We start from the raw sequence: 27,278 nt of genomic DNA on the forward strand, positions 1-27,278 counted from the left end.
GGAGTACCACGCCGCTCATCCGTTGCGTCCTGCCCCCCGGGGTCGGGGTCGGCCGCAGCGCAGGGTCAGGGCTTCAGGAGCCGCCTCTGGGGGAGGGGGTACTGTAAGGGATCCACCAGCCACGCCTTCTCCTAACCCTCATATCCACCCTAGCAGCTCACCTGATTACTAATCATCATCACCTGGGTCACATCAGTCACCACCATATATAAACCCCAGTCGTTCACAGTCTCACCGTCCGTTCTACAGCTTAGGCCTACGAACATTGTGGACTCTCTCACCCTTTGTGTTTACATCACGCTTCATGTGTGTTGGACGTTTCTTTTGTTTTCTGTATTTCTTTTGTGTTTTAGTTCATGCCTGCGTGTTGTTCTGCTTTGCTCTTTCATTTCTTGAGTGACTTAAGTAAACACGTTTCTTGTACATTCAACCTCCGGTTTCCTGCGAGTTCTTGTGCCTGACAAATATAGTCTTCTTGTACAAAAGAGTAAAATCAAGATAATGATCATTCATCAATTATTTGAAGCTCATCAACATTGAATAGAACAACACTGACACCTCTTTCTTTAAAAAGATATCTGTAAGTTTACTTACCTCCCTTAAACATAAATAATGAAAAAAAGCATCTATACTTTATTTTGTAAATATACTTTTTACTATTTATTTACTATACTTTATACTATTTATTTTTCCTTTTTTCCAATTCTTTATAGTTTCTTAAGGCCTTTTTTTTTGCTGTATTTGGGCCCATTTTTTGTCAATGAACTGTACACTGTAAAATGTATTTTCTATTAATGAAATAAAAATGATTTTTTGTTCTGTAGTGCTTTAGTTTAGTATGAAATGCAGTAAGAAATGCAGGCAAAATGCAGGTAGAAACTAAGAGCATAGAGGTTTTCAGTTGGTCCGAGGAATTCCCTGAAGCAATTATTTGGATTTGCCACTTTGCCATGCCATACCTTATTTGCATACATTTGAGAAAAAAAATCTGTGTGGCGAACTTACATTGGAAATAAACCGTTGCCTCTTACTCTTTATTAACATTTTCCTTTAGAGGCTTTGATGTTGATGCATAGTCTAACTGAATGTTTTGTTTTTCTTAACAGCATGTAGACAAAGTAAACAATTCAAACATGACTTCCACGTAACTGGAAGTTAATTTTTTTGGCTGACACTGTTTTATGTTTATTGCTGAATTAGCTAGAGGCATTTCAGGTATGATGATTATTCAAATGTTTCCAAGGCACTGTTCAAGTAATATTTGAATATTTCAGCTGCTATCCACAGAAGCACCCAAAATCCAAGGCAGTGCACAAAACAGTCCTAGAACCACCAGAGTGTACGAATGTAAAGCATGCCAGGTAGTATAAAGAACATGTTAAATGTTCTGCAGCCAGCAAGTGAAATATAAGATAAAAGTGTAACTGTGCGACACAACGTAAAATTCTTGATGTGACGACGCAAAAGATTTACATCTGATTTATATGAAGTCAAATATTTCAGATAGTAAATGTTTTTTTTTTATTGTCACAATAGCAAGAATGTTGAAGTATTATTATTATTATTATTATTATTATTATTATTATTATTATTATTATTATTATTATTATTATTATTATACTTTACCATACTTGCTATTGTGACAAAAAAAAAATTTTACTATCTGATAAATTTGACTTCATATAAATCAGAAGTATATTTTTTGCTGTGTGAACTATATCACACCAGTTACAGACCAGTTATGGGCATAATTGGATAATTATAACTTTTTTAATTCAACTCTATAAAAGTGCATTGTTTATCAGATAGAATTAGATGTACCTGTGGTGGTGTTCAAAACCAGTACTACATTATGCCCTCAGGTCGGTCAACAATGTGGTTTAACACTAATGAGCCAAATCCAAGTACTTTCACTGTTTTCCTAAGCAGCCCAGACAGCGTAGCGAGGCCCAACCAACCTCCAGGCTTTATAATGGAACAGGTAGGCAAATAGGAGGGGTCTGGACATTCGGTTTTAAGCCTGCAATTGTGTTTGCTCAGCTGTGTGTATGTGTGTGTTTTTGTATGCGTGTGTGTACGTACATATGTCTGTGTTTGTTTGTGTGAGGCAGGTAGTGAAGGGATGAGTACAGCCTGAATCAGGTTCCTTCCCTCAAGAATGGTTACACACACCCGAGCTCTGTGAAGTCATGGCTGTGAGACAGGGCCTGTTTGGTTAGCATGTTTGCTCAATATGCGTGCAAAAACATGCTGACTGATGTCTATCTACTATTCCCTTGTCACAATGCTGCGGTTCTCTTAGAAGTTATAACTGCCACAGTCTAATTCATGCCAAATAAAGGTGAAAGGTGAATGTTTTTTTGTTTGTTTGGTTCTTTTTTTTCTTTCTCTCTTTCATTCTTTTTTATTTGTTTTATTTTTTGAACTATCGTCTTAGCTCTTGTACTCTATGGGAAAACCAAAACCTTATCTTGTTGATTTAAAGGTGGGATCAGATTTACATTTTTGCAATTATAGTTGAAGTATGTAAAGCAAGGCTTAGTGTAAATAATGTCTAATTTCTAAAAGTTTTGTTTTTTGATGATGACTATGACAACGATAATATTTTTGGACACTAGTAATATGGTATTGTTTGTTCACTAAATTTGAAATCATACATTTTGAACGCAACACTGATTAAAACCTTGTTTAACATACTGAAGTCATGTTAGCTACTTATTGCACCCAGGCAGCACCCACAAGCCTCTTGTAGTTATAGGAACATTGACACTAATTACCACTTCTCACATGCCCATCCCTTTGGTTTAGATTGCATGAAGTGTCCAAGTAAATGGAGCATTTTAACAAAGTGTGAGAGTCTAAGCAGCAAATAACCTGCTGGATCTAATTTAGACTGATACAAATCTCTACTTATAGCTGCTTTAATTATGGATAAGGATATCTACAAGGATGTTCTGTACAGTGATTTTCTGTATCATGTTTGCAATGAAGCCGTTCCGTATTCAGTTCCCTTTTTATAGGTTCTTCTTTTTCGTGTCGCTCCTCCAATATCGTGACATCTTAAAATAGGACATAGGAGAGTAAAAAGCCTTTGACCAAATAAACTATTAGTTTTACATGTATTTTAAGAAGCTGACACATTTTCTACAGTCTCCTTTGTCTTCAGATGTTTTCCTTGTATTAAATAGATGTTGCTGTCACCCTTTATTATTCCCTAATTATTAGCTTTGTTTTGCAACTTTTTGCGTCTTAAACTTTGAAATAAACCCCTAATTTTCCACTAAAATTACCATTTATTGACATTTTCTTTAGTGACTCCAAACTACATTTGGGTTTCATTTAAGCTGCTTTGTGATATTGATTGAAATATGCACTATAGAAATACAGTAGAGTTGCTACTTGAAATTATGTAAATGAAAGCTAGCCTGGAGATCAGCTAGCATCATAACTGGTCATGTTTTTTTGTTGTTGTTTATTTTGGTGCAAAGCAAGCAAGTAAGATATTTGTGAAAAAGTATCCATTATAGCATTGTCATACTAAACCTCATATAGTCATACACATACATCTGCCTTGACAAATTATTCTGTATACTGCATGTTGCCATAACTACTGCTGTGGCATGTACATTGGTACTAAAAATAATAGTGAAGCAAACTAGATGCTAAAGACCCTGTCATTGCTAAATTACTGCTAAGTTAAGCTAATCGTAATTGTAAACAGTAGCATTACTCTAAATCTATCCCAAGTTTAGGTATGAGCCAAAATCTTGAGCATCTGTGCGACTAAGTTAGATCAATAAGTTTCTCTTTTTATTTGGTGTAGCTTATATGTAGCTACAATCTGTAACATTGCTTACTATAGCTACTAGCATAGCTTACTATAATGTAGCTTATGGCATATTGCCTGAAAACACAATTAAATAGCATTTTTATCATTAAATAATTAAACAAGTGACAACTTGCATTAGCAATTTTTGATAACTGATTCCACATTAAGCTTTGCAGAAAAGTGAAAAATATAAATGAAAAATAATAAATAAAACAATAATAAATACACAGCCAAATGCACTAGCTCAGGGAATATGCTGAAATGACATCATAATAGGTTTGCAGGGACTCTGCAGGTTTGCAAGATTTAAAAAATGTATGGGGGTTTATGTAAATTCAGTACACCAGGAACAAGTTATTCCGGGTCATAGTGAATGGGCAGAGCTCCAAATCTCATTAAGTCTTGTTCAGTAGGTGAGAGAAACACATATTGCAATGAAAGATGGAACAGTGATTGTATCTACACCCTCCCCCCACTTATTTTCCTCTGTAGCTCTTCGTGTTTCATTTCCTTGGTTGATGAAGATATAGATCAAATTGAGACCAGTTGTAGGTTTTTGTGGTCTAAAGCTGTGCATGTATGCCAGTAAGAGGATAATGTTGTCTGTTCGTTTGTAGTGTGCACAGTGTGGCAGTTTAGAGTGGAAGTGGATGTAGCAGGAGACGCTTTCCGAGGTGGGGTTTCCAGCACTACCATTGCAGCCACGCCAAGACACACAAACAAAGATTTATTACGGAAGTCTTCAAATGGCAGTGCCAACTCAACAAATCTGTTCAAATTAGCATTTGTTACAGGACATTATCTGAATTACAATCATTAAGTCTACTAGAAAATTGGTCTCAAGATTAATGCAATAGGTTTTAATTAGTGTATCCTGTTAAATAATTGATAATGTCCATATATTACAAACTGTAATAATGTCATAAGTGTACACAACTACTTAACCTTTTATGTATAACATGTAAGGGACAAAACAAGCAAGTGGTGTGATGTGACCTGTTATTACCCTAAAGTTGATTATCTCCCATTAACAGCACACCACAAGGGATATTTGTATTATTCGACATCAGTTTTTCAAACAGTTTATTAGTTTTAATAGCTTCTAGTTACATTTAATGTTGTGTAACGTATGCAAAACAAGTTAGTTCTGATTATATTACTTGCGTTTCAGCATCGTTTCATTCCCACAAATAGCTTCACGTTTCTTTCTCTCGCAGCTAATAACAAAACAAATGCAGCTTTTCATGTTACCAAGAAGCTAGAGGTTCTCCATCTTGAGGATAAACTCACTGATAGTTACAAAACTCTCACCCTGGAGACTCCTTTCAAAAAAAGTAAACAAATATTCCTTAATAATCCAATAGATTTTCAGTGTTTTATTAAAGTGCTTGTAATTGAGATAGTACATCCATATCAAACATATAAAACATTCGATTTACACATTATGTGTAAATTAGAACATGCTAATTATTTCTGTCTTAACAGAAATGGCTTTGGACTCCAGTTTCAGTTTAGTATAATTATTCCAATGAGGTCCACTGAGGCCTGGCTTCCAAACAGTTATGCCTTTAGGCTTCACCTGCTATTTAATTACTGAGAGCGCTTTATTTGGCAGTATGGCTGCTGCTCTAAAGGGAGTGGTGGCATGATTTTGTCTGCATTCCACAATTGTTGCTCTATCATACTACGTGTACACCTTTCAGCGTGCTGCCATTTCATTATCATTCGGGCAGAAAATGAAATGAAAAACAACCTGACAGTCTGCTGCAAAGAAACTCAGATGATATTGCTTAGTGGTCTGGTTTATCTTACCCAGGATACCTCCCCAAAATGTTTAAAATCAGCAGAGACAGCTACATTTCAAACAGCCATTATTTGATTGCGAATGTTTAAAATTTGAGAGCTTACATAATGGATTGTTTTGTTAAGAAAATGTGTCAGATGAGCTGAGGGGTGAATATATGATCGTTTTTAGCTCCTTTTTTCTCACCGTTAAAGCAATGTCTGATAAAATGGCTCACACTGAATATTCTCAGTAGACTGCTGTGCTTTTTAATTTATGTTTCGATCCTGAGCTCGTGTTACAGTCGTTTTGAAGTTTCACATGTTCACCCTCTGTCCATGTGGGTTTCAAAGAGGTTCTCTGGTTTCTTCAAACCACCCAAAATCATGCTGGTAAGATGATTGACTTCACTTAATTGCCCTAGGTGTGAATGAGTGTGTGAATGTGTACATGTGGGGATTTGCCAATTGACTTTGCTCATATCCTTGCCTCATGCCCAGTGTTCCTGTGATATGCTACGGTTACATCAGAATAAAGTGCTGAACAAGAATGAGTGAAAAAGAGTCTAAAAGCGTAACGTTCCCTCAGAGCAGGGATCAGAATCAGTTAATATTACAAAGCATGGACAAGAATATCAATAGGTCTCAGCAGTGTGTTCTTGTTTTTTTCTCAGCAACACTCTGCTAATCTGTGCTTGTTGCTTAAACTCATTGAATACCAGTCACACTGTTGATAGTAGGACTAGGAGTAGGGTGTGAGAACAACGTTTTAAATGGAGGTCAACAGCAGGCTTGAGAAAACACAGGATGTGCAGTGGGATCCGTGTTTCCGCTTCCTGCTGGACAGTGGGACTGAATGGAGGAAAAGGAAGAGAGAGGGGATGGGGAGGAGGGGTTAGTGGAAAGAGTGTCCTTGGTTCCCTGCTTTGGTGGCAGAGGTGGCTCTCTCTCTCTCTCTCTCTCTCTTTCTCTGTGTGTGTGTATGTTGATGGAGCCTGGGGCCAGCAGGATCCTGTGTCAGCATGAGTGTTGTGGAGAGAGAAAGAGGCTGGACGGAAGTGGATTGCTGGCTGTGGGCCAGGCAGCGTCTCTCCATCATCTATCTGTCTCTCTCTCTCTCTCTCCCCCTCTTGCCTCTGCACAAAATATTCTCTTTCTGTGGCTCTATAAGATCTATCTCTATAAGATGTGACTTGTGACTTCCAACACCAAGCATCTTAAACATTTCAATATTCAAATAATATTTTTGTGTGTATGTATGTATATATATATATATATATATATATATATATATATATATATATATATATATATATATATATATACATACACACACAAAAATATTATTTGAATATTGAAATGTTTAAAATGCTTGCTGTCAATCGATTAGAATATACAATCTCGTAATTATAAAAAAAATAAAATTAATCGTATGGTTGTCATGAGTTAACGTAGGATTAATCGCACATTGTTATCTGTTCTAAATGTACATTAAATTAATACTTTTCAAGATTTTAATACTCTAATCTACAACTATGGATGCTATATGTAAATGTATGTTTATTATTACTGAAACCACACTCAACATAGAGCATGAAGACAAAATATTTATGTAAATGTTTTAAAGTAATAATGGTGTTTAAAATTACATAAATCATCAGGACACCAAACGGAACCTTTGCTATGTTTTCACATAAACGGTTTTAATTGCCAGATGTGTGCATCAAAACAGTTTCTGGTGCTTCATTTGAGATTTAGTACATTAGTACAAATGTTTAGTGATTAAAAAAAAAATTTTTGGTGGAGTTTGTTCTTTTTTTTTATAAAATTAGTGCAATTAATGCAAAATGCATCAACGTGTTAAGTCAAGTCAAGTCAAGTCAAGTTTATTTGTATAGCGCTTTTCACAACAGACATTGTCTCAAAGCAGCTTTACAGAAAACAACAGTGAAGGTGAATGGTGTGCGTTTGTCCCTGATGAGCAGCCGTGGCGACAGTGGCAAGGAAAAACTCCCTTAGATGATATGAGGAAGAAACCTTGAGAGGAACCAGACTCAAAGGGGAACCCATCCTCATATGGGTGACATCAAAAGTTTGGTCATAAATCTTTCAACAATACAGAACAATTTGTGATCATCATAGATCCAGCATCAGCTTCTCCATGCCAGGGCCTTTAAACACTCGGCATCTACTTCTCCATGATCATCCATAGGTCCATAATCTTCACGAGGTGGGACGTGACTGGAGCTGGCCAAACCTCAGGAAGCCTCGGGATGGGGAGAGAAAGAGAAGCAGTGGAGAGGAATTAGCGTAGCTGCTGTTCATGATATTAACAGCACAAGTTGATAATGTGCATGTGATCAGATGTTCTGGAGCACAAGGTTGTGATGTGATGTGCGTGATGTGTGTTATGTGTAGGCTTTGCTAAAAAGATATGTTTTTAATCTACACTTAAACTGGGAGAGTGTATCTGAACCCCGAACACTGTCAGGAAGACTATTCCAGAGTTTAGGAGCTAAATGTGAAAATGCTCTACCGCCTTTAGTGGACTTTGCTATTCTAGGAACTACTAGAAGCCCAGAGTTTTGAGATCTCAGGGAGCGTGACGGATTGTAGCGTGTTAAGAGACTGGATAGATACATGGGAGCCAAACCATTTAGTGCTTTATAAGTGAGTAGCAGTAGTTTGTAGTCTATTCGAAACTTAATAGGAAGCCAATGTAGGGACGATAAGATTGGGGTTATATGATCGTATTTTCTTGACCTAGTAAGAACTCTTGCTGCGGCATTCTGAACTAACTGAAGCTTGTTTATTAATGATGCAGGACATCCACCTAGTAATGCATTACAGTAGTCTATTCTAGAGGTCATAAACGCATGGACGAGCTTCTCTGCATCAGATATAGATAACATATTTCTTAGCTTAGAAATATTTCTAAGGTGAAAGAAGGCTGTTTTTGTAACTTGATTGATGTGATTTTTAAAAGATAAGTTGCTGTCTAAAATAACTCCCAGGTCTTTTACCGTTGAACTAGTAGTTACAGAACAACCGTCTAAATGCAGGCTGAGATGCTGGAGCTTCTGTGTACTATTTTTTGGGCCGATGAGCAAAATCTCCGTTTTATCAGGATTTAATAGCAGAAAGTTATGGGTCATCCAATCTCTTATTTCTTCAACACACTCAGTTATGCGAGCTAATTGAGCTGTATCGCCTGGTTTGGATGAAATATATAGCTGGGTATCATCAGCATAACAATGGAAGCTAATTCCATGCCTTCTAATAATATTTCCTAATGGAAGCATGTATATTGTAAAAAGCAGGGGTCCCAGAACTGACCCTTGTGGCACGCCATAATTTACTAGCATTATCCTGGATAGCTCTCCATTTAAATCTACGAAATGGTAACGATTGGACAGGTAGGATTTAAACCAGCTTAATGCCTGTCCCTGAATACCGATGTAATTCTGTAAGCGATCGAGGAGAAGATCATGATCTATAGTGTCGAACGCAGCACTAAGATCTAGTAAAACTAATAGGGAGATGTAGCCTTGGTCTGAAGCTAAAAACAGGTCGTTAGTGATTTTAACTAGAGCAGTTTCTGTGCTATGATGGGGCCTAAAACCTGACTGAAACTCTTCAAAGATATTGTTCTCCTGCAAGTGGTTACATAACTGGGCAGCGACAATCTTTTCTAAAATCTTAGACATAAATGGGAGATTTGAAATTGGTCTGTAATTCGATAGCGTGTTTGGATCCAGATTAGGTTTTTTTTTGAGGGGCTTAATAACTGCTAACTTGAGGGATTTAGGGACATGACCTAACGATAGTGAGGAGTTAATAATATTTAAAAGAGGCTCACCAGCTGTATATAACACTTCCTTCAGTAGTTTAGTGGGAATTGGATCTAACTGACATGTTGTTGATTTAGCTTTCATAATAGCATCATACAGCTCTTCCTGTCCTATACATGTAAAACAGTGTAGTTGTGGGGTTGTAAGTACGATTGTGTCAGGAGATGCTGTCAGAGGTTGAACTGCCACAATTGTTTTTCGAATGTTATCTATTTTTTCAGTGAAGAAATTCATAAAGTCTTCACTACTAAACTGTGATGGAACACATTTTTCAGATCCCTGATTTGTTGTTAATTTAGCGACTGTACTGAAAAGGAACCTGGGATTGTTTTTGTTATTTTCTATGAGTTTGCTCAGGTGTTTAGCTCTAGCAGCTTTTAGCGCCTGTCTGTAGCTAAGCATACTGTCTTTATACGCAATTCTAAATACCTCCAATTTAGTTTTCCTCCATTTTCTCTCCAGATTACGTGTTGTTCTCTTTAGGGCATGCGTATGACTATTATACCAAGGTGCAGTTGCTTGTTCTCGAACCTTTTTTAACCGGATGGGGGCAACAGTGTCTAAAGTGCTAGTGAGGATAAGGTCTATGTTGTTCGCCATCTCATCAAGATGATCAGCATTTATGGGTTTAATGTGAAACTGAGATAAATCAGGCAGGTTATTTATGAATCTGTCCTTAGTGGTTGGAATAATAGTCCTACCAAGTCGATACCGTGGTGAAACACGGTTAATCTGCTCTACCGGTAGTGTGTACAGTAGGAGATAATGGTCTGTGATGTCATCATTCTGAGGTAAAATATTTATATCAGTGACGTCTGCTCCGTGGGATATTATTAAGTCTAGTGTGTGGTTAAAACGGTGGGTTGGTCTGGTGACGTTTTGTTTAACTCCAAAAGAGTTTAGTAAATCGACAAATGATAATCCTAGGGCATCGTTTTCATCATCTACATGAATATTAAAATCTCCTACAAGCAGCACTTTATCAAAGCTGATCAGGAGGTCTGAGAGAAAACAAGCAAACTCATGAAGAAAATCAGCGTAGGGTCCTGGGGGTCTGTACACGGTGACCAGAGCGAGTTTTCTATGCATCTCTGAAAGTGCAATTTTAAGAACGAGCACTTCAAATGATTTAAAGCTGAATCCTAATCTCTGACTAACATTAAGAGAAGCACTATAAATGGTTCCTACACCCCCCCCACGACCAGTCTGACGGGGCTCATGCTTATAAACATATCCTGACGGTGTAGACTCGTTTAGACCCATATAATCACCTGGTTTAATCCAGGTCTCAGTGAGACAGAGTGCATCGAGATTATTCTGTGTGATCATCTCATTTACAATCAGTGCTTTGGGTGCAAGTGATCTAATGTTTAAAAGACCGAACTTTAGAACTTTGTTGTGTTTGTTTATCTGGCATTTTTCAGTTTTAACTGCAATAAGATTATTTCTGGATCTTGTGTATGTAATTCTTGGTTTTACTACCCGAGGAATAGATATGGTTTCTATAAACTGGGCTGTGTGTGAACTTGTAACTATTTGGTCTGTAGTATGCGTGTTCTTATAGTTGAAGATTTCTTGATGTCTTACCAGTCAGATGGTGTGTAGTATCCTAGAGATGTTATCTGATAGCACTGCTGCTCCAACTCTGCTGGGGTGCAGGCCATCAGGGCGGAAGAACCTAGGACGCTCCCAGAAACAGTTCCAGTTATTAACAAAGAGAAGTTTATGTTCTCGACACCATGACTGTAACCATTCATTTAGAGCTAAAAGTCTACTAAACTTCTCAGCCCCTCGCTGGTAAGTGGGAAGAGGTCCTGACACAATGATCCTCGTTGTGGGTGATGTGCTGCGTACCGTCTCCACCAGAATCCTGAAGTCCCTCTTTAAGATCTCCGTTTGCCGCAGCCTGGTGTCGTTTGATCCGGCATGGAGAACAACCGCTCCGAAGTTCTCGTTCAGGATCGCGGGTACCTGCGCAGCGACATCCAGAACACGAGCACCAGGAAAACAGCGAGTGTGCACCTTACCTTTAGCTCGGGTAGCGCGGACATGCCGGACGATGGAATCTCCGAGAATAACAGTGTCGCGTTCCGTCTCGCGGAGGGGGACGAAGCGGTTCTCGGTCGAGATCTCGAAGGCCGGTGGTGGAGGTGGAGACGTCCTCGATCGGGGCTTGGCTTGTCTCTTCCGCCGCGGTCGCATCCAGGGTCCATGTTGCACCGGTGCCGGAGTTGTAGGTGCGCTGGGCCTGGGCATAGAAGCACGCGGAGTTGATGTGCTGGGAGCGTTAGGTTCAACCTGGGAGTTTACCTGGGATGAGTGCGCGTCCGCCCGGGATGTTTCCAGCGCCGCTTTCCGCTCTCGCAGCCGGTCATGCTTTACATGCAGCTCGCGAATCTGTTTCTCCAATGCCTCCATCTCCAACGCCACCGTTTGCAACTCGAACGAGTCCTCACCTGTGCTCGAATGCAGACAAACAACCGGCATAGTGCTTATCGTCACGAACAGATTTATTATACAGAGATGTGAGTGAGAGAAAATAAATATAAACAACACTAGTTATAGTCGAGTTAACTAACTACAGGCACAAGTCAGGAAGACAAAAACAATTAAGGATTATTAAAAGAGGAAAAACGGATAGATAGATAGCCGTTTATATGTATATATGTTAATACATATATATTATTATTATTTCTTATTTCTTTAATCCCAAACCATAAATCTCTTTATGAAATGAGTTTTATTGAAAATTTGTTTGCTGTCAGGCTTAAAAAGGTCAGCTTGCTGTTTTCTCATTTAACATTTAAGGTTAGCTGATGCTTATGCCCATGTAGGTTTCATAGAAAGACTGTTTTCAGGTATTGCATGTTTTATATGGTTAGGCTTGCACATTTGTGCATTTGTTTATTTACTTTTAAACCTCCATTACACTACATAAATTACTGCATCTCAAACATTTTTATTGCAAACACGACCTCATTGGTTGTATGTCAAACTATGGCTTCGCAGGTGTGTTTGCCAGAGACACAGTTGTCATGGTGGTTATGTGTGTGTGTGTGTGTGTGTGTGTGTGTGTGTGTGTGTGTGTGTGTGCGTGCACGCTTCTGTATGTGTATATTTGTAGTGTGAGTGTTCCTCCTCCTCAGCTGTATATGAACAGGAAACAATATGGGGGAGTAACACCTGTCTCAGATAAGACACACAAACACAGACACACTTAAACACACTTTCCTCAGAACCTAATCTAGGTTTCTATCAGTTAGATCTGCACATTAACTGAACAGCTCTGTTTATGTTGTATTTTCTTGTGCGATGTCATTTTTACTTCTCCCAAAACTCAAACAATCATCATTTAGTTTTTGTTGCTTCTGACTTTGTTTTGTTCTATGAAATATTAAAAGCATATGTTTCCCAAAATGATGATCAAAATCTATTAGTTTTAGTGTAATAAAAGTATTTAATTAATAATAATTAAAAGTATATATTATATATATAATATAATATAATTATCAATGTGATGGTCTAGCATCCCATTCAGTTTGTATTTCAACACAATCAATGTTCCTGGTGCAGGCTTTTTTTCCACTGAGACCTTGACCTAATGTGATTACAAAAGCGTGCCCTAAAGCTGTTACTGAAGATGAATGAAGTATTTAATTCTGGTTGGAGTTCTGGACCTGTTCAAAATCTTTAAACACTGTGTTAAAAACTGTCTTTCTCCAAAGAGGGAAAAAAGTGAGACATGCCAAAAAGTAGTTATAGATTCTACATGGACGATCCTGGAAATTTTGAAGCTATGACTCACTGATCTGTTGTTTTGATATTCCTCAGGCCTGGAAGAAGCGCTGGTTTATCCTACGCAGTGGGCGCATGAGTGGGGACCCAGATGTTCTGGAGTACTACAAGAATGACCACGCCAAAAAGCCCATTCGCATCATCGATCTACACTGCTGTGAGCAGGTTGACGCCGGACTCACTTTTAAGCGCAAAGAGTTCCAGGACAGTTTTGTGTTTGATATCAAAACAGCCGAACGAACCTTCTACCTAGTGGCAGAGACGGAAGACGAGATGAACCGCTGGGTTCGTTCCATCTGCCAGCTTTGTGGATTCAACCAGTCTGAAGACAATCATGGTAAGTAAACCTCGTCTGTGAACAATAGGTTCACAGGTTTCAACAAAGCTTGACTTTAGGTCGTACTAAAAATAACCAGCATTATACATTTCTGCATTTATATGGCTTATAGGAATATAAAACAATTGACAATTTTTTTTGCTACAGTTACATCACTATTATTACAAAAAAAGGTAGTAAAATGGATTGATAGACTTGATTCTTTATGGTGATTTAGTTCCTTTCGAAAAAAAAAGACATTAGAGAGAGAGCATTTGTAATAACTTGCTTGATTTTTATGTCAATACCATATGAGTTGCCACACAAATCTAAACAGATTCAGCAGTGACTTAGCATAACCAGATCAAATAATGCATTGAAAAAAGTTCACATTACTAGTACTAGAGACACTTCATTATATTGATATCGATTAGGTCAAGCATTAGAGTAGCTTTCGGGTGTAGTGTTCTAAAATAAGAATATTTAAAAGACAAATCAGAGACGTTTTCTAGAGTACACATCGAATACCAGGGGACTTATAAAAGTACCTACACATGATTTATTTTATAGTAAGTCAAATATCAACAATATTTTCTAGCCAGAACAAGTCAAAGAATTTCTATTCAAATTTTTAGTCTTTTAAAAGGATAAAGTTTTGTGAATATTTTACTTTATTTCTCCTGATTAGTTCTAATTAAAATGGGTTGTTATATTAAAATAGCAGTGGAAATTGACACAAGGGCAATTCCCTTGCTAGATCTGATGCTAATGTTCTCTCTGAATTGATGAAAAATTTTGATAGAATACATTGGAAGGCAACATGATATGATGATTTGCTGCAAGCTTTCCCCCAGCAATGCTTCTCATCTTTGTTATTTGAGTAAGTTGGGCTTGTGCAACCTTGCCAAATGGATGCTGCGTCTAAAAGGTTTATTGATTTTTTTTCTTCTTTCTTTTTGTTTAGTTAAAGAAAGATAGTGAGGCCTCCCCATCATATTAGTACAATAGCAGTGTGTATATAGGAGTTAATGCTGCCTTTGGGGGGCATAAAGGGAACTTTGTGCTGGTGTGTTGTGGCCGCTTGCATGTTTCAGTCTTTTCGCTCCAATGTGTAACAAACACTGTGTATCTTATATGAATAAATATCATCAGTGGTTCATGTGTTGTACGGTTTGGAATGTCTTCTGTTTTGTTTCTATTTTTAGTGTTGCATGAAATAGGATATCCAGTAAATAAAATATATAAAAATAAAAGAGAGAGACATAAACACAACATAACCCTAACTGACTTGAGTGCTATAGTTTTCCACTATAGTTACTGTCTCTGATTCTCTAGTGGATAATGATTTATATATTAAGCCCATTTGTTTCATTGCATTAAGGTTAAAGCATATGTCCTGTTCCCTACAATGGTCAGATTTGAACTAAACATATTTCTTCCAGTAACAATGATAATAACAACAGCAACTACAATACATTATTGTAACACACACAGACAAACAAACCCACACACGCGCACACACACACACACACACACACACACACACACACACACACACACACACACACACACACACACACACACACACACACACACACACACAATAGCCTCTACTCTAATTGTGAACATTGTGTACATTTCGTGTTCTGTAATATCTAGGGATGGGCAAGTTACAGCACGCAGCAGTTTTAAGCGTCTCTTCAGGTTACAAATGAGTTCACCATTGTCACTTTACATACATTTAATTAACTTATGCTTGCCAAATGCAACGGCAGACGAACACAAAGCCAATTCAACATTAACTCCTCGATACTGTGATAAAACGTGTCGGGTTTACATGGACACAGAATGCAAAGACTGTAAAATACTTTTCCCACTGGAACAGTGAATGTACAAAATATTTAAATTTATACATAAATTAATGAAGTTTCATGCTTTTATAATAACAATATTGCTACTTGTACTGAATTTATTTATTTTTTCGCCAGAAGAAATAACATCTATTATTATTTTAGATACATTTTTATCCTTTCTTTCTGTTTTGTGTAAGAAATAGAACACTTAAAATCTTGTTATTTGAAATATCATTATGTTTGTGATCCTACAAATATTCATGTTCATGTCTATACCATATCACACACATTACTGATAACAGCATTTCTGTCACACACACACACACACACACACACACACACACACACACACACACACACACACACACATACACACACATACACACACACAAATGTTAGAATCATTTATTAATATAAATAAATTCATTATATGGGTTATATTTATTGTGAATACTGACAGGATTTACTATACATTTTTTAAAATCTATATAATGTTATTAGATAAAGCATGGACACCTTTTCAAACTGTTCTTACAGGCACACTTTAATAAAAGCACCACATTTATATTTACATTTCTTTACTGTCATTTTCATGTCTTTGCCTAAAGGGAGAGCTGCTGCACAAAGTAGTTTATTCAGAAGGCGGAATATGATACGCATAATATGGCTGTTAATCATTCTGGCAAGCCACTGTAAAGCCTTTAGGAGCCAGGTGTGATGTGTGTTTTAAGCATTACAGGTGCAGCGGTGTTGTCTTTCACCCTTCGTCAGTTTGTTTTAGTCATTTTAGCTTGGCATTGTGCGTTCTGTTAAACCACCTCATGTGACTTAATGTAACAAATTGCCTTGAAATAGTTAGCTCAACAGAACATACACAGGATTATTAATTTCAGAAAGAGTTTTCAGGGGTGGCTGTTTAGAACATCTGCTCATTCAGATTGAACAATATAGTGATTAAAAATTCATAGGAGAGGGGGGTTTTTACTTTTACATGAACAGAATATAAGTGCAGTGCATGTGATCAAATTCAGTCAAAGTTTTCTGTGTTTACATTTTTAAAGCTACAACTAACTAAGAAATCTATTATTAAACAGAAAATTATATTAACTGTAGGTGTAGGTCTTAAAAAAAATCACTATGCACTGAAAACACTGTTAGTGAGTTTCATTATAAAAAAGAGTATCTGGCAAAAGAGTATCAGCTAGTGTATCAGTAATGTGTATGATGCATACACAAAACTATATACTGCAAGACCATATCACTGTGCACACCAAATCTGTTTCTTCTTAATATCCTTATATACAACTTTATATACTGTATCTCTACATATTTATTCACTTGCTTTATAATGTAAATTGTTCATTGAACTTTTCTTGGTATACTTAATAAAGTGATCTATCTATCTATCTATCTATCTATCTATCTATCTATCTATCTATCTATCTATCTGTCTGTCTGTCTGTCTGTCTGTCTGTCTGTCTGTCTGTCTGTCTGTCTGTCTGTCTGTCTGTCTGTCTGGCTGGCTGGCTGGCTGGCTGGCTGGCTGGCTGGCTCTATCTAAAATACTATACATACTGTGTACACAAAAACATTTACACAGCCACAGGTCCCCTGCTGCATTCATTCTGATACACACATGCTGCTTCTCAACCTTCTTTGAATGTTTTCCCTAGACAAGATGTTGATCTTATTTGGAGCTGAGTAAGTATATGAGCTACAGACATTGCCTCCTCCGGAGAATAAAATCCACATGCTTGGATTGAAATGTAGATCTGAGGGTCTCTCTCTCTCTCTCTCTCTCTCTCTCTCTCTCTCTCTCTCTCTCTCTCTCTCTCTCTCTCTCTCTCTCTCTTCTCTCCTGCTAGCTTTCTCCACAAACGCTGTTGCTGACCTCTGTCAGCTGCTCTGTACTTCATATAAAATAGGACAGACCAGTTCACCTCAGAGTAAATGCTCTAAATATTCACTCTGCTCTACAGTAAGCTTCCAAATACCCATGATTTGGTTTTATGTCATTGGAATATTGATAGGGTTTAGACAAATATCTTTTCAACAAGATAATACATACTTAAGACCTACCTATATAAGGAGTAATGATGCTAAATCAGAATATATTATTTATTATATATTCATGAGAGAGAGAGAGAGAGAGAGAGAGAGAGAGAGATAAAAATAGCTGAATATAAAAAAGCTGTTCAGTTTTTAAATATTTATATTGGTATACACAGATAATTGTTGAGATTATTTGCGATATAATAAAAATGCTGACGTATGACAGCTATGCCCAATGAAACGCTTTTAGTTATGTACTGGTCCATTGTCACACATTTGTACAGGACAGCACATTCACCAAAGAGTATAATATAATACAATACAAATAAACCACAGTACAATATATCTGTAAAAGAAGACATTACAAACATTCAATATAATATGTGGATGCAGCTGATGCGGCAGTATGTAGAGGTGTTATATAAATGTTTCTATGCTAAAAATGAATGTAATTGTGCAGTTACTGCACTTGTGAGTTTAATGTGCGTTAAAGTAACATGTGTTGCATGTCAGAGAAGAATAATGAGGGAAGAGTCTTTATTTAGAAGGATTGTAGCCTGGAGGAAGAAACTGTGGAGGTGTTACAAGATTTCAGGGCTCTTATTTTGAGTCAATGTATGCTGTCAGAATAGTTTAGTGAGAATTTGACATTAAAAGAGACAGGTGACCAAATGTAACTCAATTTGCTATTATTAATAAATCATAATAAATCAAAGTACTTCTCATTTCTGACTATGTTTCACCTTAAACTTTACTTTAAATGTCAGACCAGTTGTTTACCAATTGCCATATTTCTTCAGCTCAAAACTTGATTATAGTGTTATGTCTGTTTAGGCTGGTTTTGTCTACAAAAATGTCATTCTGAATAAACAAGGATGTTCTGTCTTCTGGATCATATGTGTATCCAGACAAACGATAAGTTACTCAGTACCTAGTGTGTATCAGCTGTGCATTTTGTTAGGGGTTTTGCAGTTCAAGCATAAACTATAAAACGTAATACATAAAATAAAACATTCTGCACACGTTTGGATCTACTTACACAGATGTGGGGAATTCCCAGTATGACGAAGCCAATAGAGGATTTTGTTCTTATTTTTAAGCACTCAGACAGTTAACATTGAGAATGCAGCCATTCCAGTGTAGTCAAAACAATGATTCACAGCAAAGGTTGCTAAAGTCTGACTCGTGCCTTATCTGTACATTTAGGCATGAATTAATTATGGAAAGTTCTTGTAAGACTCATAAATCTTTATACAAGTGGATCTCTGTCCTGCTATATTTTGTAATTATGTGTTAGGTGAATATGTTTTGCAGAAGGACTTTATCTTCAGGAAATATATATGTGTGTTTGGGCAAATGTGTATGTAATAGAAGTGCTCTGGGGGATGGTATATACGAGCAGCAGCAGGCTGATATCAATACTCTGATCTGTCTGTCTGTCAGACTAGCCAGGCAAGGTTAGGCTGCACAGGGAGGGGAGGGTGAGAGTAAGCACCTCATGGGACACTCACCAAGGTTATGCAAGGGCAGCCTACACAGACCCCCTCCTCTCAACTCTACCCGCTCGAAAACACGCACACATGCACACAAAGTGCCCTTCATGTCCATTGATTTTTGTTGAAACAGCGAGACGATATGGTGCTGTGGGGTCAGATTGCTGATGCTACTCAGCTGTCTGCCTCAGACTGCTGCTCATCCACATCCCAGAATACCGGCACTAATCAGCACTGCAGCACACACCCTGCTTTATGGGCTACAGAAGTGTTGTCTTTCCTTTATCTTAGTATCCTTTCTAAAAAATAAATAAAGAAGTCCCACCATGATTAAATAAAATCTTCTATTGTTCAACAAGGGTTGAATTTCTAGATAAGATTTAAGACCAGCAGCAGCATCTCTTTCTCTGGAAGTATCTCCTTATTTGCCAAATGGGTTGTTTGTTTAAAAAATAGACTATTTTACTATTAGAGCCCTGATGCACTGATACTACAGTAGTTTTATAATAACTCTTCTATGAGCTCTACCTCCAGTAGCATTCCGTGTGTCCAATATTGTTTAGATCTGGACTTCATGTAGAGACTGTTCATTTGCGCTACTTCATTTTTCCACATTGTTTTTCCACTGCCATCTCCCCTAGCTGGCCTATTACAGGTTTTACAAAAATGAGAATGAATGCTTATAAGCATGATGTGACTAAAGATCATTGGTAGTGAACTGAGAGAAATGGTCTCAAAATGCTTAATGTGATATGTTCACGGGCAGCTGATTTCTTGCCACTCTGACCAAAAACACTCAATGATAAAGTTTTGGCACTGTCAGAAATGTTTTTTTCACTAAAGTCTGAGTGTGAGGACAACATGGGGCAGCTACAGTATAATTATGGTAGTAGCAGTGGCAAAACATAAATAAAACATGCTAATGGGAAGAAAACTTCCTTATTACCTCAGGCTGTCTTTAAATAATGCTTCAGTTTTTTGGACCTTGTTTTTCTGCTCAAGTCTAAATCAATTAATTTTCTTTGATGGTTTATCTTTAAAAGCATTTAGGAGAATAGAATTCAGACAGGAATTTATTGGGATCATGTCACACAGTGTCACCAGTAATGATATTAAACACTGCTGTTATCACATAGTCTAAAAAGTCTAAAATCCATACACAGATCTAAAAAAAAATGCAGCATATTGATGGTATGTTCCATAAATAAGCTGCTTAATAGCTCATGGCTGCTTTGATTTTATATCAAAGCACATCTGGAAATTATACTGGAAAATTATACTTTAATCATGAAGATATGAATCTATTTATATGCATCATCATGTGGCACGTATGGCTGTCCATTTGTTTGTGTTCTGTTTTTGCTGTCCTGAACTAGTGAGAGTTAATTACAATGAAGGTCACTGAGGTTGAAATGAAGACTTGTACTCAGTCCCACCAATAACGGTTCTTAGTGGTTCCTTCCAAAGCTTAGTTAGGGCTGGATTATCTCCTAATACAACACAGGTAATTCAGTTAATCAAGATCTTTAGGAGTATCGAAACATTAAAGCCAGCTGTGTCAAATTCCTGCCTTTCCTTTGCAGGGTTTTTTGTAATTGAATTTTTGTGTCAGCACACAACACACATGTTTATGCTCTGATGTCTTTATATGTCTCATTTATCAGTAACTTTTTTCTTTCTGGTGAATTATCAAAAAGAAAAAACTGTAAAAAAAAAAAAAAAAAAAAAAAAAAAACACCAAGAATTTTTTTCCGGAAATGACATGGTCTGCTTATGATTACAGCTGAATCAACTTAGTGCTTACACGAACTTCCTTTCAGTATAACATAATATATGTGGATTGGTAAAATGGCATTAACCTGAAAGCTGATATGTCATGTTACCTTTGTATGCTAGGTGCCACAGTAGCAAATAAATAGCAAGTAATACAATCCACTTACAGCTACATAATTGGGAGTTAAAATGTGCTAAATGTGTGCGCTAATGTACTGTTTCTATAGTAGAGCTCATGGTGTCTATAACATTAAGCCATTAGGCTGCGATCTTTGAAAGCAGGTCATGAGATCATCAAGGGAAAAACCATGTTGGTTCCACTAGTTTGTAACTGCTGATTCTGGCTCGTCAAACACTGTTATACTCTGTTCTAGTTACATTTTAAAAGGATATATGCAATTTACTTCATTGATTTCCTTGTTTTTTCTAAAGCAGGTGCAGCATCTCAACTAACAATTATAAGTGACTAAAGCTTAAAGGTCCTTGTTCAAAGACCCAGTGATGGTTCATTGTCAACTTTGCCAAATACATTTTCACTGTGTTTCTGTTGGTCAGCAATACCCTAATGGAATAATTTGCTTAAAATCTGCCAGTTTTAAATAACAACAAAATTAACATCATTAGTATGCACCATTTGATTTGTGCAAAATTATACACCATCTCCTGCTTATCATTGTTAGCCACATCACTTTATTGCCGGCTGTTAATAGACAAACCTGACCAGATTTTGTAACCTTCATTGCATTCTCTTATTCCCACATTATTACGTCCGAAATGTCTCTCAGTCACTGTAAAATGCTTGCCAAATGTAAAAAACACTATGCATTGCTGTCTTCCACTCCTCTAGCTAAAGGAGTTGATGTTCTCTGTTTGAGGTATTACTCTCACTTTTTCCACTGAGAAGATGAAATGCTATCCTCCAATCCTCCGCAGTGAACTCTTTTACTCCTATTTTTTTTCCTCTTCTTTACTCCTCTCCAATTGTGGACGATCATCTGTTTACTGCTTTGCAGTAGCAGTTGGTTTTTACAACCTCCCTGGAAACCTGGACATGAGAGAAACTATTTTTTCTGCATTTTCTTAAAAAAAAAAAAAAAAAAAAAAAAGAATTAAGGTTTGGTTCTCTGGTCTTGGAAAAGCAGGAGTTTTTCACAGATTGATCAGCCCAAGCTCTTGAGGCTAATTGATGTTGCTGTGTGGTTGTGAGCAGCACTCACATGTTGCAGGCAGTGATTGAGGGGGTTGAAGAAAGCTGGCTCTTGGGACATAGCCCTCATCTTGCTGTGTCACTCTGCTAATTGCTTTATATTCAGAGCAAGTCTCCTTGACCGTTTCCTCGACCATCTCAGTTCACTGTCTCTTATCCCTCTCAAATATGTCTCTTTACTTTGGATGTTGCTAGTTGGTTTTAAATGCCACCAGTTCTTGTTATTGAGGTATATTATTAGGCCTCAAGTTTTCCATAACACAACAACTATTGTCAATCTCTGACCAGCCCCCAAAGTCTTAAAATGGCCAGAGATGTTATCTGTTGACGTCAGCCTCATTAGGAAAAATAGAGCATTCCAACTCGAGGAATGTACTTGCCTCTTGGCATACCATTTTGGATGCATCATTATCATTGTACAGGGTGTTGTGCAAGAGAATTAAATCTAAGTGATAAAATAAGTTGTCCATTGTCTGCCAGAAGAAATGGGGCGAAGTTCATCTTTCATAACTTTCATAACTAAAATAGATTTTTTGCAGAAATTGTTAAAGAAAAGCTCCACCACAATAAAATGAAAGTAGGTTTACTCTATTTTGATAGGAAATTGTATGAACAGGATTATGCTTTAGTAGATTTTAGTACTTAACAGGTACACCAATCTTTTTTCTGTGGTATTTTTGTGGTATCTGTGGTATTTTTTAATATACTAAATCAGATTCATCATTTGGTCATTCAATATTTCTATTTTTGTATTAAGCTATAAATCATATTATCCTCTGTCCTTGGATAACTTCTTCAAATATTCAAAGGAATTGAGTCTTTGATAAAAGGCTGCCTTTCTCCTCTCTTTCTCCTTATCCAGCTTCACTAATTTTAGACTCCTGATGTTATTAGATTATGGCAGCCTCGCCAGTGAGTACGAAAGTATTGGCCATTATAGGAATATTGGCATGTACTCTTTGACCCATCACATACATGTGTACCAAAAATTGGACAGCATAGTACATTTGGGTATCATTAAATAGGAGGTTTTTTGTTTTTTTTTATGTCATTGCGCATTGCTTTAAAATAAAAATGTGGACAGATACATTTCTGGTGAACATTTCTGGTAAAAAAAAGCATTCAATAAACAAGATTGATGACTTTAGTTTTTGATATTATTAAATCTATCATTTATAAATTGTAATAATGCTAGCATTATTTTTTGTGAATTGTTGGGGAAAGGTCTGTCCTGACATTTTTACAAATACCATCTGTCTGGAATATAATCTTTTTAGCCACTTTACTGGGGCAAATATATTGACCAATCCAATTAGCATCAGTGATGAGCCATCAGGCCTACTTCCTGGGTTGATTCATCACTACTCTATAATGTTATTTTCTACATATATAGTACTATATAGTTCAACTACAGGGCCAGTGCACTGCCTGAAGGTATTTTCTCCATCATGTAACTTGATTCCAACAAGCTCTCTAACAAAGGTAAAGTGTATATTTTTGTACTGGGTGGGGAATGAGCATCTCCTAATAAATCAATACTTATCATGTCTGTATCGGGACCAGAGCTCTTTCAGAGATGGTTGAAGCAATAACAGATGTCTCAATGGCCACTGGAAGAGTGGTTTCTAAACTAGCCATGAGACTGGTAGTGCTTCCTCATAAAACAATGGACTAATTGAAGACCAGTGTGAGCCCATTGACACCATGGCCTGGTCATAGCCTTTTTCCGGTTGTCCAGTGGTAGAGCAATGTGAGGAACATCTGTGTCTCCTTTTGTCTTTATTTCTCTCTCCCTCTGTCTGTGGATACGTCAGGGATATGACAGTGTTCCGAGGTCCATGTATTGAATAACTGTCATGCTGATTCCTCAGGTTTATCAGAAAAGAAACTCGTTCCTTTCTAGAGTATTTACATAATAGTGGCAAATAATGAACAAATGCATCACATGACCCTTAAGTTGAAGAGCAGAAGTAATGAGGCTTGGATATGTAGTGGTGGGATATCGTTCTTCCTCCCAATACCACATGTGGAAAGTGCAGATCTTCTCAAGAGGTGTAATAAACTTACTTTTCCGCCCACTCTTTGGCACTCTCACACTTTTTCTGCCCAGCTTGTTGTGCGTGAGGAGGATGATGGGTGGTGGGAAGAAAGGGTCATATGCACTTTCTGTTTTTTTGGCTTCCCGCCTGGTCTATTTTCAGTTGCGAAGCCTGAGATTTGCTTCCACTCAGCAGACCAATGCTGCGAAAATCATAAAGAAACAACCCAAAGCAAAGGCCATGCTGTTCACACAGCTTTGTGTTAAGACCGAAAAACAGGCACGGTATAGATAGTAGAAGCTGCACAATTTTGCTTGTTGTTAACATAGCAGGAAAAATGTGCTATAAAAAATGACCTTTGGCTGAAGACAGAGACCTAAAAATTCCTTCTTTTGTTCCTTCTCATCAAAGATTGGCTGTCTCTAATAATTAAGTTTGTAGTGCACACTGAAAGCTATTCAGTCCAAACTGCCAACTAGAATGTTACAGCTTAATGTTCTTAATTTTATTTTGCTTGTTTGTTTACTTCATTGATCTTGGCCGGAAAGAGAAACTGGCTGCTGAGAAGTGTCTTTTTATAAACAGATATGTCCAGTTTGAATGGTCATTTTAAGTAAAATCTTTTTTGAAGTATTCAGGACATCCTGTTTCCTGTGACCTTATAATGTTTGTATTGAATGTTGGTGTTGTTTTTGCGTAAACTTAAGTTATAGCCATTGAAACTTTCTGTGATGCCTGATTTAATTCTCATATATAATGTCTAAATCTTCTATAATTATATAGATTTTTTATTATGCAGATGATAGGCCATCCACTACCAACATGCTTCGCTCAATGGCTGGTGACCTCAGCAGTTCTCTGGTTCCTCTGCTTGGTGAACGCAAGACGACTGTGCCCTCACACTCCAGCCAACCAATGCTGTTCACCTTTGACATGCCAATTCGCCACTCCCATGCCCCCCTGTCTAACAGCGCCCCACAGGACTACCTCCTTCTTCACCAGTGCATGAGCAGGAAGAGTGAGAACACTCGGTAAGGGTCATGACCTCTGTACACCACACGTGTAGGCTTCCTATGGTATTAAAGCATCCGCTCAGAGTTCACAGGCCACACAACAACAATACTGCTAGATATTTTTGCTTGACACTCCAGAGCAACCATTGTCACCCCTCATTAGTGATCATAAGTTTTCATATTATTACATATTATTTGTAATTCTATTCTATATTCTATTTGTATTTGTAAAGAATTTAATTAAATTCAGTCAGTGAAGCCTATCTTTGTCTCTGAATTTTCGGACCGATGTTAAAATGATTTCTAGTTAGTTTTTTGTTATCTAGTATTAGTTAATTTTTTATCCTGAAGAAATGTTGTTTTATTTCACTGTGTATTGTACTGTATATGGTTAACATGACAATATTCGATATCACTTGACTTTAGAGAGAGATGGTTGGGAGACCACTCTGGTATTCCGAAAGCACAAAGTCATAAAATAAGGCTGGAAATAGTGTAATTTGCCCGAATAACACCTAATTTGAATAATTATTGTATTCATATATACAGTATTTCACAAAAGTAACCATTTTATTATATGTACTCAAGGGACAAAACTATAGAAATTAAACTTCAATATATTTTAGAGAAGTCAATGTGCAGCTTGTTTAGTACAAATGTACTGTCTTCTAATAAGAACTCAACATACAGCCATTATTATCAAAAATAGTTGGGAACAAAAGTGTGAGTACACCCTAAGTGACCATGCAAAGCCACAGGTCCTGTACATCATGTTCATGTTTTTGTCTGCTTGACAGGACCATACAAATTTGTGTATATAGTATTAGAGCAGTTTAATTTTCTCATACTGATCACTGGATGTTGAACATGGCACCTCATAGCAAAGAACTTTCTGAGGATTTAGAATTAGAATTGTTGCTCTTCACAAAGATGACCTAGGCTATTAGGAGATCAGTAACACCCTGAAACTGAGTTACAGTTTAGTGGCCAGGGTCATACAGAGGTTTTGCAAGCCAGTTTCCTCTCAGAACAGACCGCGCAAGGGTCGATCAAAGAAGCGTTCTGTGCGTCAGGTGCAGAAGCTAGCTTCAAAAAACAGATGACTAAATGCTGTCACTACTGCTTTAGAGGTTGAAGAAGTGGAAGGTCCACTTAACCAACAAAGCAAATAAAACAATTAACTTTTAAATCCTTTCAAATAGTTTATGTACAATTAATGTATATGCCTTTTCCACCAAACATGGTAATAAGTATAATTAGTAATTATAACTTCCTAGTCATTTGTTTGTAGACTCTGCAGAATATTCTTCCCCACCCTCTCAAATAACAATATTGTTGCAAAGTTATGTTATGGCAAAGTTTTTTGCTTGTTTGAAAAAGAAATTAATATAAAAACAGAAGTTTTGTGTTATCATGCCTAATGTCATGGCTGTGATAATAAAGGACCTTTATTGTTCTGTAGCTTTAACATATTTCCTGAATTTGTATAAATGCCAAAAGTACAAATAATTAATAAATTAGTTATTCATATCAGAATTTTGGAATATAACAGAATATCATTCTGAATCAATTAGAATTTTGTGATTACATAGTACTGCTATTGCTTTGACACTCCTATACTTGTTCTGGTGCAACCAGTTGCCATCGGATCTCACATAATTAGTCGATTAAAATTCACCTGTGTGCAGAATGAATTTTGTCAGAAATAAAGTCAGTCTAAAACCATGGTAAAGAGGGGATTAGTCAAAGAAGCAACAACAGTGACATTACACTGCCATTAATTATAGTTTGAGTAGTAGTTAGTGTTTATCTCATAAAATGACTCAGATTCAGTGATCTTGTTTAGCCTGTGTGCCTCTTGGATAATTATATCAAGATAGCTTCTTGAATTTTGACGTTTGTGGGCTATCCCCCACTTCCCTGGTCAGAAAATACACAAATCGCAGTTCTACAAAAAAAATTATAATAATAGTTTTTAGTGGATACAGGCCTTAATGTCACCCACTCAGCCTTACTTTCCATGACACATCTTTTTCAGGGCAGAGATTAAAGTGCTCATGACCCTAAATAATTTTCAGGGTTTAAGGGTATGTAAGGAGTGGTGTTTGGCCAGTAGATTCATTATTATCTTGCGAAGGGTTTAGTGATCTAGATGGATGTAGACATGCGTAAGCAAAACAAACTGAAGGCAGCAAATAAATATTTTTTCTTCTCAGTTCTTAAAAAAACTAATTTTAAAGATACTTAATCTCACTGTTTTGAGAGTATCTCTTGT

At 37.1% G+C, this 27,278-nt stretch overlaps 1 protein-coding gene across 2 annotated transcripts in view; it reads left to right on the plus strand.

Annotated features, from left to right (window-relative positions):
• Positions 1–27,278, plus strand: part of gab2 (GRB2-associated binding protein 2) — a 53,533-nt gene that overhangs the window by 17,729 nt on the left and 8,526 nt on the right. For both annotated transcript variants that reach the window (XM_083548387.1, XM_083548388.1), the window contains exons 2-3: positions 13,294–13,594; positions 24,790–25,021. In XM_083548387.1, the coding sequence (XP_083404513.1) occupies positions 13,294–13,594; positions 24,790–25,021 (533 nt within the window). The remainder of the gene's footprint in view (positions 1–13,293; positions 13,595–24,789; positions 25,022–27,278) is intronic.

Source organism: Silurus aristotelis, assembly GCF_946808225.1.
Source record: "Silurus aristotelis genome assembly, chromosome: 8".
Lineage (NCBI taxonomy): Eukaryota > Metazoa > Chordata > Actinopteri > Siluriformes > Siluridae > Silurus > Silurus aristotelis.